This window comes from Leptodactylus fuscus, chromosome 9 (assembly GCF_031893055.1).
Source record: "Leptodactylus fuscus isolate aLepFus1 chromosome 9, aLepFus1.hap2, whole genome shotgun sequence".
NCBI classification, from domain to species: Eukaryota; Metazoa; Chordata; class Amphibia; order Anura; family Leptodactylidae; genus Leptodactylus; species Leptodactylus fuscus.
The window spans coordinates 7,386,800-7,400,451 of NC_134273.1; the positions used below are offsets into that span (position 1 = coordinate 7,386,800).

The 13,652-nt window shown below is 45.3% G+C and overlaps 1 protein-coding gene across 2 annotated transcripts in view; it reads right to left on the bottom strand.

The window, feature by feature from the left end:
• Positions 1 to 894: 894 nt before the first annotated feature.
• Positions 895 to 13,652, bottom strand: part of KANK4 (KN motif and ankyrin repeat domains 4) — a 73,800-nt gene continuing 61,042 nt past the window's right edge. For both annotated transcript variants that reach the window (XM_075287472.1, XM_075287473.1), the window contains exons 9-10: positions 8,072 to 8,272; positions 895 to 3,469 (exon numbers count right to left, since the gene is read on the bottom strand). In XM_075287472.1, the coding sequence (XP_075143573.1) occupies positions 3,341 to 3,469; positions 8,072 to 8,272 (330 nt within the window). In that variant the 3' untranslated portion in view covers positions 895 to 3,340. The remainder of the gene's footprint in view (positions 3,470 to 8,071; positions 8,273 to 13,652) is intronic.

A 13,652-nucleotide genomic window follows, 5' to 3' on the forward strand; every position in this document is an offset into this window, starting at 1 on the left:
TACTCCAGAGCTGCGCTCACTATTCTGCTGGTGCAGTCACTGTGTACATACATTACATTACTTATCCTGCATTATACTCCAGAGCTGCGCTCACTATTCTGCTGGTGCAGTCACTGTGTACATACATTACATTACTTATCCTGCATTATACCCCAGAGCTGCGCTCACTATTCTGCTGGTACAGTCACTGTGTACATACATTACATTACTTATCCTGCATTATACCCCAGAGCTGCGCTCACTATTCTGCTGGTACAGTCACTGTGTACATACATTACATTACTTATCCTGTATTATACCCCAGAGCTGCGCTCACTATTCTGCTGGTACAGTCACTGTGTACATACATTACATTACTTATCCTGCATTATACCCCAGAGCTGCGCTCACTATTCTGCTGGTTCAGTCACTGTGTACATACATTACATTACTTATCCTGCATTATACTCCAGAGCTGCGCTCACTATTCTGCTGGTGCAGTCACTGTGTACATACATTACATTACTTATCCTGTATTATACCCCAGAGCTGCGCTCACTATTCTGCTGGTGCAGTCGCTGTGTACATACATTACATTACTTATCCTGTATTATACCCCAGAGCTGCGCTCACTATTCTGCTGGTACAGTCACTGTGTACATACATTACATTACTTATCCTGTACTGATCCTGAGTTACATCCTGTATTATACACCAGCAGAATAGTGAGCGCAGCTCTGGAGTATAATACAGGATAAGTAATGTAATGTATGTACACAGCGACTGCACCAGCAGAATAGTGAGCGCAGCTCTGGAGTATAATACAGGATAAGTAATGTAATGTATGTACACAGTGACTGCACCAGCAGAATAGTGAGCGCAGCTCTGGGGTATAATACAGGATATATCACATGACTTATCCTGGGTTCTATGTACACAGTGACTCTCTATGTAGATGAATTCTATATATAATCTGTTATAGTTTTGCTGTGATCCTGCTCGTCCCTTTATATGACATTGTGCTTATCCTGATGGCGGCGGCTCCGTCACGTTTCGCCTCTTCTCCTTCTCTGAGTCTATTTCTGTCTCGCTGTCTTATAATCAGATATAATCAGACGGGATCTATTTGTATCTGCACCGTCTCGGATGTGTTTGGCAGTATCAGTGAGATCTGTGTCCTCGCCGGGGAATTAGAATATAACATTGTGATCCCTGATGTGATGGATCGCTCTGTGGCCCTGATATAATCTGACAGATGGGAGGAGCCAGAGCCCGATCCTCTGTCCCGGCCCGCAGTGTCCACTATATGTTATATTACAGATGGAGCCGGGGTCAGGCGATCTGATATCCTCATGGGAATATTTCATGGACTCTCACTTTCCTCGTGTTCTGGGGTTTTCTAATGAGTCTAAGGGGCGGAGCTTAAATACTTGTTCAGTGATGGCATTGACCAATGAGCTGTCTGCTAGTAGCGGACTCTGCGTATGGTTGTCGCCTGCAGGCTGGACATGGATGACCTTCTAGAGGTCGCAGTGTACGTGGATGAGATTTTGTGCTCATTGTTTTTAGTCCAGGTCCTGTATTGCTGTATGGAACTACAAGTCCCAGCAGCAATACCTGCCTTTTTGTTGTGCACCTTTTAACCCTTTCCATGTTGCCTCTCACGTTCTAGTGGATTAATAATCTTTATACATTTTGTTTTTTACAGGAGGTTTCTGTTCTTAGAGGATTGTTTTGTGCTGGCTAGTCTTAAAGGGATATTCCATGTCAGGCCAGTCTCATCGGTGCGGGTCTATACAGAGTGACTTGCATGGCATATGCTGTAAGTGCTTAAAGGGGACCTTTCACCATCTCCACCAACTTGAACTCGTCTCCTCTTTTAATGCCGCCCCTCCACTTCAGTTGGATCTTTTTTCTCTAGCCCCCACCATTCCGAAGTAATCAGTGCTGGTAGTTTTGGTATCTGACATGTCAACTAGACTCCCTAATGTCACATGGGTGGTGTCAGGCAAGGGGGCGTGACTCAGAACTGTGATACGGTCTGCCTGATTGGGGCTCAGTTACGCCCCCTTGCCTGCTCCTGCCTGACACCACCCATGTGACATGTCAGATACCAAAACTACCAGCACTGACTGTTCAGGAAGGGTGAGGTCTAGAGAAAAGTCTGTAACTGAGCCAGAATCAGTGACAGGTCCCCTTTATAGATCTGTCCCTCTCCTGACATGTCTGTTTCAGTTGTATTCTCCTTAATCTCACAATTCTGGAGCTTTTTTACGTCGAGCTCTTATGCTGTTCCTCAGTTACTCATCCTAGAAATTTATGGAGAAGTTGACTGCTCAGTGTCACAGTGACACGTCTCCACACTCAGCTGAGTGGACAGTCCCAAATAGTGGCACACCCCTTTGAATACAAGTGCTGCCATTCCCCTTGTCATACATTTCCAGGAGGAATAACAGAGGGACTTCACAATACACAGATCTAAGAACGGATGCCCCAGAATTGTGACTGTAGAGTGCTCTTTAAGACAGGAATATCCCTTTAAGGAGAGAATACACACCTTGATTGATAGTGCTGCCCTTGGCCCCTGGAGTTCTGCCTGGCGGGGCCCCGGATCCTTCACTGTTCTGTTGTGCTTTAAAGGGAATATAAAAATAGTATACGGTAATATATTATGTACATGGGACTCCTTCCTGATATTACAGGGGCTATGTCCTGTCCTCTATAACACCATTGAGGTGATCTATGACATCATCTTGTGCTATGACATCATCACACCTTCTTAAAGGTCCCCAAGTGACCACACATAAGCAGGATGACTCTGCCATCAGTTTACACCTCTTTCCATCATGCATATGGCACTGTGTCCCCTCCAAAAAAAAAAAAATGTTGTGCAACGACTTGATCAATTTGGTCCTTTACGTGTAAATTCGCCAAAAGTGAATGACGGGTGTGCGATAGGCTGGAGAGCCTTGGTGCCACTGGGCGGGAGCAGTGGTCACATGACTCAGGAGGTAACATAGAGGAGGGGTGTGAATACTTACCAGTCACAAAATAAAGTGGCTGCACCCGTTACATTGTGTTTTTCACCTAATTTTTTTTGCTCGTGGCCCCCGACACAGAGAGCATGCAAACATTGGAGGCCAGAACTTCCAAAAAGTTGCCGCCTACATAACCAAAAATTTCCATCGTCATAACGGTGCCCGGCTATAAGGACCCCCATTCCTGACAGCAGAGGGCAGGAACGTATAGACATACTTGGAATAGCTGAGTGTAAATGAAGACAATGCAGAGATGGCTGATGAGATCCGCTCGGGCCGCCGTCAGCGCTCACATGAATGAGTCTTTTGTCCTCCATGGCGGTTTACAATGAGCCTCCTTCTCCCGTGTCAGCGGAGGGGCAGGAGTGTCGGTGCGCTGTGTGGGCTTGTAGAAGTTCTGCAATCTCACTGTGGGCGGAATCCTGCACAATAGACAAAGCCGAGCTCCCGGCCTGAACCAAAGAGACAACACAAAACCCAGGTTAGACCTAAAGACGTGTCAGGAAGAGGTCAGGACCCAAGCCGCGACTTCTAGGTGACCGCCACATGTTGCAGAGTTGGGTTTGTAATATCCAAATAATATCCAAAAAAAATGGAAGTATTAAATCTTGCAAATTTCACTCTGACCACTAAGCCTATTCTATAGGGGAAGGGTCAGCACGCCAGTTCTTGTAAGACTACAACTCCCAGCAGGCACACTCACTCCGCTGTAGGACATGTGACCAGCTAAGCTCTGCCTTGTTACAGGTGATTGTCTGGACCAGGCAAGATGGCCGCCCCCATAATGTATAGAATAAAAGTTAATTAGGAAAAAGTGATCGATTTCACTATTTGGGTTTAATAAATGAAAAAAAAAAATTCTTCCATAAACAGCGCCTCTCTTGTCCAGAGGCAGTGTGTGGTACTGCAGCATTTACTTGCATGAGACTCAGCTGCAGTACCAGACACCACCTATGGGTAAGGGTGGCACAAGGTTCTTCTGGTTTTTGGAAAAGAAAAAAAAAAGTGACACATTCCCTTTAAGAGCTGCTGTAATTGTAAATCTCATGTACATAAAATACATTGGAGACAAAGCAGCTGCACCAAACCCACCCTGATTCCAGGGGTAGAGCTACAATTCCCCACATGACCTGTGCACAGAGGTGGCGCTGTTCCTGGACTAAAGGAGATGTTTTAATCCCTTTACTTGCTGACAGTGGAAAAGTGAAGGGGCCGCCCGGCCGACCAAAGATGAAGATTGCCGGATTTTTCTATAATTATACTTAGCCAGAGCTCCCCTTTAAGGCCGTTATACAAGGATAAGTGGCATTCATTGTAGGAAAAGCGAATATTATCCGTCATGTAGTCCCAGAACTCTGACAACATGTGCAGCGGATGGGGACAGGTAATCTACAGCGGCCATGACGGTCAGCCAGGAGGAATCTACTTACAGTTTGTGGCGATCTAATACTGACGTTACTAACAAGAAATGTCTAAAGAAAATATCTGGAAGATTACAGCAACGTCCACAGAGCAAATGTTCTATCTATCCATCCCCAGGCACTGCCGGGACCGAACCATAAGCCAAATATTACAGGAGCCCAGGACAGAAGAGCGAGAAACTGAACACCAGGGAACTCTATATGTAGAGAGAGAGAGAGAGAGATAGAGTGTTGGCCAAAAGTATTGGCCCCCTGCAATTCTGTCAGATAATCCTCGTTGTCTCCCAGATAATGATTACAAGCACAAACTCTTTGGTAATATCTTCATTTATTTTGTTTGCAATGAAAAAACACAAAACTCCAGAACTGGTGTGGACAGAAGTATTGGCGCCCTCAGCCTAATACTTGGTAGCACAACCTTTAGACACAATAACTGCGCACAACCGCTTCCGCTAACCAGCAATGAGTTTCTTACAAGGCTCTGCTGGAATCTTAGACCCTTCTTCTTTGGCAAACTGCTCGCGGTCCCCCCTGAGATGTGAAGGGGGCCTTCTCCAAACTGCCACCAAGAGATCTCTCCCCCTCCCCCACAGGTGTTCTATGGGATTCAGGGCTGGACTCATTGCTGCCACTTTACAAGTCTCCAGGGCTTTCTCTCACCACCATTTTCTAGTGCTGACCTGAAGTGTGTTTTGGGTCCTTGTCCTGCTGGAAGAGCCCTGACCTCTGAGGGAGACCCCGCTTTCTCACACTGGGCCCTACATGATGCTGCACAATGTGTTGGTCGTCTTCAGACTTCATAATGCCATGCACACGGTCAAGCAGTCCAGTGCCAGAGGCAGCAAAGCAACCCCAAACCATCAGGGACCTCCGCCATGTCTGACTGTAGGGGGCGTCTTCTTCTCTTTTTCCCTGTAATCTCTATGTTGAGGCCTTCTCCTACTTTTGTCTCCTCTGACCAGAGAACATTCTTCCAGAACGGTTTTGGCTTTCTCAGGTGAGTTTTGGCAAACTCCAGCCTGGCTTCTGTCTGTGGGTAAGAAGTGGGGTCTTCCTGGGTCTCCTACCATACAGTCCCTTCTCATTCAGACGCTGACGCTGGATAGTACGGGGTGACACTGTTGTATCCTCGGACTGCAGGACAGCTTGGACTTGTTTGGATGTTAGTCGAGGTTCTTTATCCGCCATCCGCACAATCTTGCGGTGAAATCTCTGGTCAATGTTTCTTTTGTGTCCACATCTAGGGAGGTTAGCCACAGGGCCATGGGCTTTACACTTCTTGATGACACTGCGCACGGTAGACACAGGAACATTCAGGTCTTTGGAGATGGACTTGTAGCCTTGAGATTGCTCAGGCTTCCTCACAAGTCCTCAGACAGTTCTTTGGTCTTCTTTCTTTTCTCCATGCTCAATGTGGTCACACAAGGACACAGGACAGAGGTGGAGTCAACTTTAATCCATTTCAACTGGCTGCAAGTGTGATTTAGTTATTGCCACCACCTGTTAGGTGCCTCAGGTAAGTAACAGGTGCTGTTAATTACACAAATTAGAGAAGCATCACATGATGTTTCAAACACTGCCAATACTTTTGTCCACCCCCTTTTTTATGTTTGCTGTGGAATTATATCCAATTTGGCTTTTTGACAATTCTTTTTGTAGTTTTTCATTGAAGACAAATTAAATGAAGATAATACCAAAGAATTTGTAATTGCAATCATTTTCTGGAAGAACACAAGTATTATCTGACAGAATTGCAGGGGTGCCAATACTTTTGGCCAACACTGTAGAGGGATGGATAGATATAGATAGATAGAATACGATAGATAGATAGATAGATAGATAGATAGATAGATAGATAGATAGATATAATTCTATAGATATGATAACTATACGATGGAGGAGTACTAGACAGCTAGAAAGGACATTAGATACCCAGAGGTCTTAGGATTTAGTTGGTCTTGGTCTTGCAGGTTCTAATGACCCAACAACATAACCCCTTCTCCAGGTTTTGGAACAATTGCCTAGAAATATCTATAATATATTATGTGTCTCCAAAAAGTAAAAGAAGAAAGAATGTCTGTATGGAAAACAGATGAGAGATACATAAGAGAGAGATAATATAGAGAGAGAGAGATATTTTGTAAGTCTGGCCTTTGTATAATGTTGATGTGGGTATAGCAGGGTCCCAGACCCCCTCCCCATATCTAGTATGTGGCCCCAGGGGCAGGCGGCATGTCCGGATACAGGAGACGCTGCAGCACCTGATATTTACTTTGGCTGGAGCGCTCGCAGCCTCTGCCACGTTGATGCCAGCTGTCACATACCGGGCATACCAGGCTTATCTGTATCAGGATTTATATGCCAGGTGAGTGATAGGTATCTGAGGTCAGCGCCGGGTATATACTGTATACAGGATATAGGAGGGGGGGGGGCTCTACCCATTAGTGGTAATCCTCCCGTACACAGTGGGAGTTGTAGTACATGTCAGGATCTGGCCGACTGCTGTCAAATGTGATAAACTTCATAACCAAGGAAATAGTATATGTGAGGCTGGGGGTGTGCGGGGGTGGGGAGCGGCCCCCTTGGCTGGCCCAGGCTGGGTGGTCTCCTGCACATTACAGAGGTCTGAGCCAGAATGTCTGGATATTCTAGAGCTGGGGGGAAGCGGACGTGTCAGTCACAGCTATTTCCACCATTTCCCTCCTCCTCTGATCACCTCTGCTTATAATGTCCTGTGTGACCGATCACCGATCAGGCATTTCATCCCCCCCCTACTTACTTATAATGGGGTCCAACAGGGTCTAATGAAACCTGGTATAGCATATGGTGGGGGTCTGACCCCCGGCACCCCCAGTTTGAGGAGGCTGCAGCATTCAGGAGAGCTCTGCAGCTTCTTCATTGGTATTGCCGGTCTTCCCCATTAACAGGTCACATGACTGAGGATCATGACGTCACTGACCTCTGACCTCTGGTGCCGCTGATGGGTGGGGTTCTGGGTATCAATCCCCCACTGATCATAGCTATATCCTTTTATGATGGTTGAAATGTGAACTCCGGGACCCCCAAATCTCCCCGAGAGTGAGGGGCTGTATTGCTACTTCCGCTTCTAATTTCACTGTGCCCTGGTCACCCGGCTGTACAAGGAACTGCAGCTGATGCCATTCACTCACCTTTCCATCCAGTGACCAGGACACCGGTGTGTGCGGAAAATTTAGAAGGGGACACCGTGCCAAATCAGCACAGCAGCCCCTTAAAGGGAGTGTGTCACCAGACCCCGACCTATCACCCTGCCATGCAGATAGGTGAGGGTCACCTGAATCGATCTAACAGTGTCTCCCCCTTGTGTATCGCAGCCTCTGTTGCTGTTTTTGTCAGTACACAAATTAACCCTTTGGAGTAATGGCCACGCCCTGTTGTACCAAAAAGCTCATTTACATATTGACAACAACCAGCAATATCTTCACCACAGAGGAGGAAAGAAAAAAAAAAAAAACTCTAGCCAGATTCAGGTGACTGTAATCTGTCTGCGGTGCTGGGTACGTCTTGGATGATGGAGTTCCTGCACTACCTAATTATACAGGTAGGGGGCGCCATTTTTCAAGCACTTCCCCGGTTCTGAGCAGCTGACCGTACCTTGTCTGTCAGCTCCACGTCACAGTCTGGGTGGGACAGGAGCAGCCTCACGATTTCCAGATTTCCCACTTGGCAGGCGATGATCAGAGCGGTTTCTCCGTCCTCGGCCGCCAGGTTCACATCCGCTCCGCACTCCAGTAGGACCTTCACCATGTCTGAGCGACCATGGCTGACCCCGAGCATCAGCGCTGTCTGTCCGCCCTGCAACACACACACACATATACACACACACACACGTCAGATACATGTAAGAATAAAATACAGATAATGTATTTGACACCCTAAATGTTGCCAATTTTCTCATTTCACCTTCACCAACTCCATCTTTTTGCATACTATAATAGCTGCCCTCCCCTCACTCCACTGTTTCTGACACATTTTACAAATTTTCTCTAGCCCCCACCCTTCCTGAGCAATCTGTGCTGTTAGTTTTGGTGCCTGACATCGTAACTAAACTCCCTAATGCAAGTGGGTGGTGTCAGGCAGGAGCGAGCAAGCAAGCGTGTGACTCCAAGGTCTTACACTGTAAGCTTCTGATAGGAAGCAGCAGAAATTGGGGCATGACTCAGGGCACCAATCAGAAGCATACAATGTAAGAGCTTTGAGTCACACCCCTTTGCCTGCTCCTGCCTGACACCACCCACTTGACATTAGGGAGTCTAGTCACCATATCAGGCACCCAAACTAAGCCGGTATTTTTCTCCTCTAGCTCCCACCATTCCTGAGCAATCAGTGCTGTGCTAGAATCTGTGGAGGGGTGGCTAGAGGTGGTCAAAGATCCTTTAAGGCCTCAGTTTTATGAAAAATTTATGAAAACATTTACAACTTTCTAATCTACTTTTCCTCCTCCTTTCTAAGATCTCTGCTTGCTATTACTAAGGGGAAACACAGTTTATATAGAAAGCCTGAAAACCTGTCCAGACACTGGTGCGGTGCTCGTTTCAGTGTATTAGAGCTCTCTCTACTAACTTGTCAGATAAGAATCCGTCTCGGAGTTGATTCCATTCCTGACAGCAAGCAGAGATCTGGACAGTGGTGGACAATCTTGTAATGCGATGTCTATTAGTGGGTGTGGGGTGAAGGGGAAACCTTCCATGTGTCAGACATTTTTGGTGACATGATGGTGAATACATTGCTATGCAGCGGTGCCGGACACAATGCTCCAGTGTCCGCCATCCCCCGCCATCTGTGCAGCCACTGTCACTATTCACATCACAGCTGGGGCCAAACTGGAAAGTTTTACATCTATGGAGAAGACTTGTCAATGTCTCTGCTTGTCCAGTGAGGTCACCGAGGTCACACTCGCACTGACACTTGAACTTGGAAAAACAAACCCGCAAATTCTATCACACACAGCTCTGGGCGCCATGGTACAAGTGTTATCTAACTATCTGCAGGGAATATACTGGGGACTACCCGCGACTTCGTCTGCGGTGATTGTAGCAGTGGGTAGATACAGGTGTGGGTAAGGTTTTCGTACTGTGTATAAGGTATGGGATATGAAATGTAAGTTTGTATCTTGTTTTTTCTGTAATTCAGAGAATACGTGAGACTTTTGTGTTGAAGTTACTTTGTATTAGAGCTGCTATATATACGGTGTTGTGAGAAACTTTACATAGTGACTTTGGGACAGAAGTATTTGAAGTTCCCGCCGATGGCATTTTTTGATTTTCGTTTTTGACTCCCCTCCTTCTAAACCCCATAACTTTTTTATTTCTCCGCTCCCAGAAGCATATGAGGTCTTAATTTTTCCTGGGACAGATTTTTCTTCATGATGCCACCATTATTTATTCTACAGTCCTATGAAAAAGTTTGGGCACCCCTATTAATCTTAATCATTTTTAGTTCTAAATATTTTGGTGTTTGCAGCAGCCATTTCAGTTTGATATATCTAATAACTGATGGACACAGTAATATTTCAGGATTGAAATGAGGTTTATTGTACTAACAGAAAATGTGCAATATGCATTAAACCAAAATTTGACAGGTGCAAAAGTATGGGCACCTCAACAGAAAAGTGACATTAATATTTAGTACATCCTCCTTTTGCAAATATAACAGCCTCTAGTCGCTTCCTGTAGCTTTTAATCAGTTCCTGGATCCTGGATAAAGGTATTTTGGACCATTTCTTTCTACAAAACAATTCAAGTTCAGTTAAGTTTGATGGTCGCCGAACATGGACATCCCACTCTCAAATGATCTGAAAACAAAGATTGTTCAACATAGTTGTTCAGGGGAAGGATACAAAACGTTGTCTCAGAGATTTAACCTGTCAGTTTCCACTGTGAGGAACATAGTAAGGAAATGGAAGAGCACAGGGACAGTTCTTGTTAAGCCCAGAAGTGGCAGGCCAAGAAAAATATCAGAAAGGCAGAGAAGAAGAATGGTGAGAACAGTCAAGGACAATCCACAGACACCTCCAAAGAGCTGCAGCATCATCTTGCTGCAGATGGTGTCACTGTGCATCGGTCAACAATACAGCGCACTTTGCACAAGGAGAAGCTGTATGGGAGAGTGATGAGAAAGAAGCCGTTTCTGCACGTACGCCACAAACAGAGCCCCCTTAGGTATGCAAAAGCACATTTGGACAAGCTAGCTTCATTTTGGAAGAAGGTCCTGTGGACTGATGAAACAAAGATTGAGTTGTTTGGTCATACAAAAAGGCGTTATGCATGGCGTCCAAAAAAACAGCATTCCAAGAAAAACACATGCTACCCACTGTAAAATTTGGTGGAGGTTCCATCATGCTTTGGGGCTGTGTGGCCAATGCCGGCATCGGGAATCTTGTTAAAGTTGAGGGTCGCATGGATGCGACTCAGTATCAGCAGATTCTTGAGAATAATGTTCAAGAATCAGTGCCGAAGTTGAAGTTACGCCGGGGATGGATATTTCAGCAAGACAATGATCCAAAACACCGCTCCAAATCCTCAGGCATTCATGCAGAGGAACAATTACAATGTTCTGGAATGGCCATCCCAGTCCCCAGACCTGAATATCATTGAACATCTGTGGGATGATTTGAAGTGGGCTGTCCATGCTCGGCGACCATCTAACTTAACTGAACTTGAGTTGTTTTGTAAAGAGGAATGGTCCAAAATACCTTCATCCAGGAACTGATTAAAAGCTACAGGAAGCGACTAGAGGCCGTTATCTTTGCAAAAGGAGGATCTACTAAATATTAATGTCACTTTTCTGTTGAGGTGCCCATACTTTTGCACCGGTCAAATTTTGGTTTAATGCATATTGCGCATTTTCTGTTAGTACAATAAACCTCATTTCAATCCTGAAATATTACTGTGTCCATCAGTTATTAGATATATCAAACTGAAATGGCTGCTGCAAACACCAAAATATTTAGAACTAAAAATGATTAAGATCAATAGGGGTGCCCAAACTTTTTCATAGGACTGTATATAATGTACTGGGAAGCAGGGAAAAAATTCAGAATGGGGTGGATTTGAAGAAAAAATGTATTTCTGCGACTTTCTTACGGGCTTTGGTTTTACGGCGTTCACTGTGCAACCAAAATAACATGTCCCCTGTATTCTGTGTTTCGTTACGATTGCGGGGATACCAAATTTATATGGTTTTATTTACATTTTGACCCCTTTAAAAAAATCCAAAACTGTGTTTAAATTTTTTTTTTTTTTAAAAGTTGACATATTCCGACAGCCGTAACTTTTTATACGTGCATGTACGGGGATGCATAGGGCGTCTTTTTTTGCGGGACTGGGTGTACTTTGTAGTTCTACCATTTTCGGGAAATGTTATTGCTTTGATCACTTTTTATTAAAATTTTTATCAGAATCAAAACAGTGAAAAAACAGCGGTTTGGCACTTTTGACCATTTTTCCCGCTACAGCGTTTACCGAACAGGAAAAATATTTGTATAGCTTTGTAGAGCGGGCGATTTCGGACGCGGGGATACCTAATATGTATGTGTTTCACAGTTTTTAAGTACTTTTATATGTATTCTAGGGAAAAGGGGGTGATTTGAATTTTTAATCCTTTTTATTTATTTTTTTTTTTACTTTTTTTAAACTTTTTTTTTTGCATTTATTAGACCGCCTAGGGGTATTGACATGGGTGGGTGGTGTCGCGGATTGTCAGAGCGGTGGGGGTCGGCAAACATGGCTGCTCCGGAGCGTTAAAGAGAGACTCCTGGAGTATCGGTAAGGGGAGGGGCAAAGTGGTAAAGTATATGTATATGAGATTGTGTGGGGTTAGGGGCGAGGCTGTAGAGGGCAATAGGAATTTTGTGGCTTGCTATGGTCCAAAGTGTGTGAGATTGCAGAGATGGTGGTGTGAGTTTGGGTTTTGTGGGGGTCCTGGCACAAACGTATGTGCGCTATTGTGACGAAAAGTAGCCTATTGTTTAATCGGGTGTATTAACTATGTTTGTGGAAAATTTCAGCCGAATCGGTCGAGCGGTTTTTCCGTGATTGAGGAACAAACATCTGAACATGCAAACATCCAAACACACAAACCCACAAACTCACAAACTTTCATATTTATAATATTAATAGGATATATTACAGCTGCCAGAGGGAGGAGGAGACTGGGGAACTTACTCAGGACTATATACAGCTGCCAGAGGGAGGAGGGGACTAGGGAACTTACTCAGAGCTTTATACAGCTGCCAGAGGGCGAAGGAGACTAGGGAACTTACTCAGGGCTATATACAGCTGCCAGAGGGAGAAGGAGAATGGGGAACTTATTCAGGGCTATATACAGCTGCCAGAGAGGAGACAAGGGAACTTATTCAGGGCTATATACAGCTGCCAGAGAGGAGACGAGGGAACTTATTCAGGGCTATATACAGCTGCCAGAGGGGAGAGGAGACTAGGGAACTTACTCAGGGCTATATACAGCTGCCAGAGGGAGAAGGAGAATGAGGAACTTACTCAGGGCTATATACAGCTGCCAGAGGGGAGAGGAGACTAGGGAACTTACTCAGGGCTATATACAGCTGCCAGAGGGAGAAGGAGAATGAGGAACTTACTCAGGGCTATATACAGCTGCCAGAGGGGGAAGGAGAGTGGGGAACGTACGGCTATATACAGCTGTCAGAGGGGGAAGGAGAGTGGGGAACTTACCGGGGACTATATACACAGCTGCCAGAGGGAGGAGGAGAGTAGGGAACTTACCGGGGACTATATACACAGCTGCCAGAGGGGGAAGGAGAGTAGGGAACTTACTGGGGACTATATACACAGCTGCCAGAGGGGGAATTAGAGTAGGGAACTTACTGGGGACTATATACACAGCTGCCAGAGGGGGAAGGAGAGTAGGGAACTTACTAGGGACCATACAATCATACATATATAGCTGTGTGTATGTATATGTAATATATATATCTTATACACACACATTAGCAGGATTTTTATATGACCCTGATTTTTGGGATCTGCAGCCCATATTTTGCTGTCCCCTCCACTGCAGCATCTACAAGTCTATTGGACACAGAGGGCTCCTAGCTGGCTCTATACCTGGTTCGGCCTCTCAGTGTATATTGACACACGGCAGATTTGCTGCATACATTTCTGTGCTAATCTCATTCATGTGAACACGGCTTACAGAA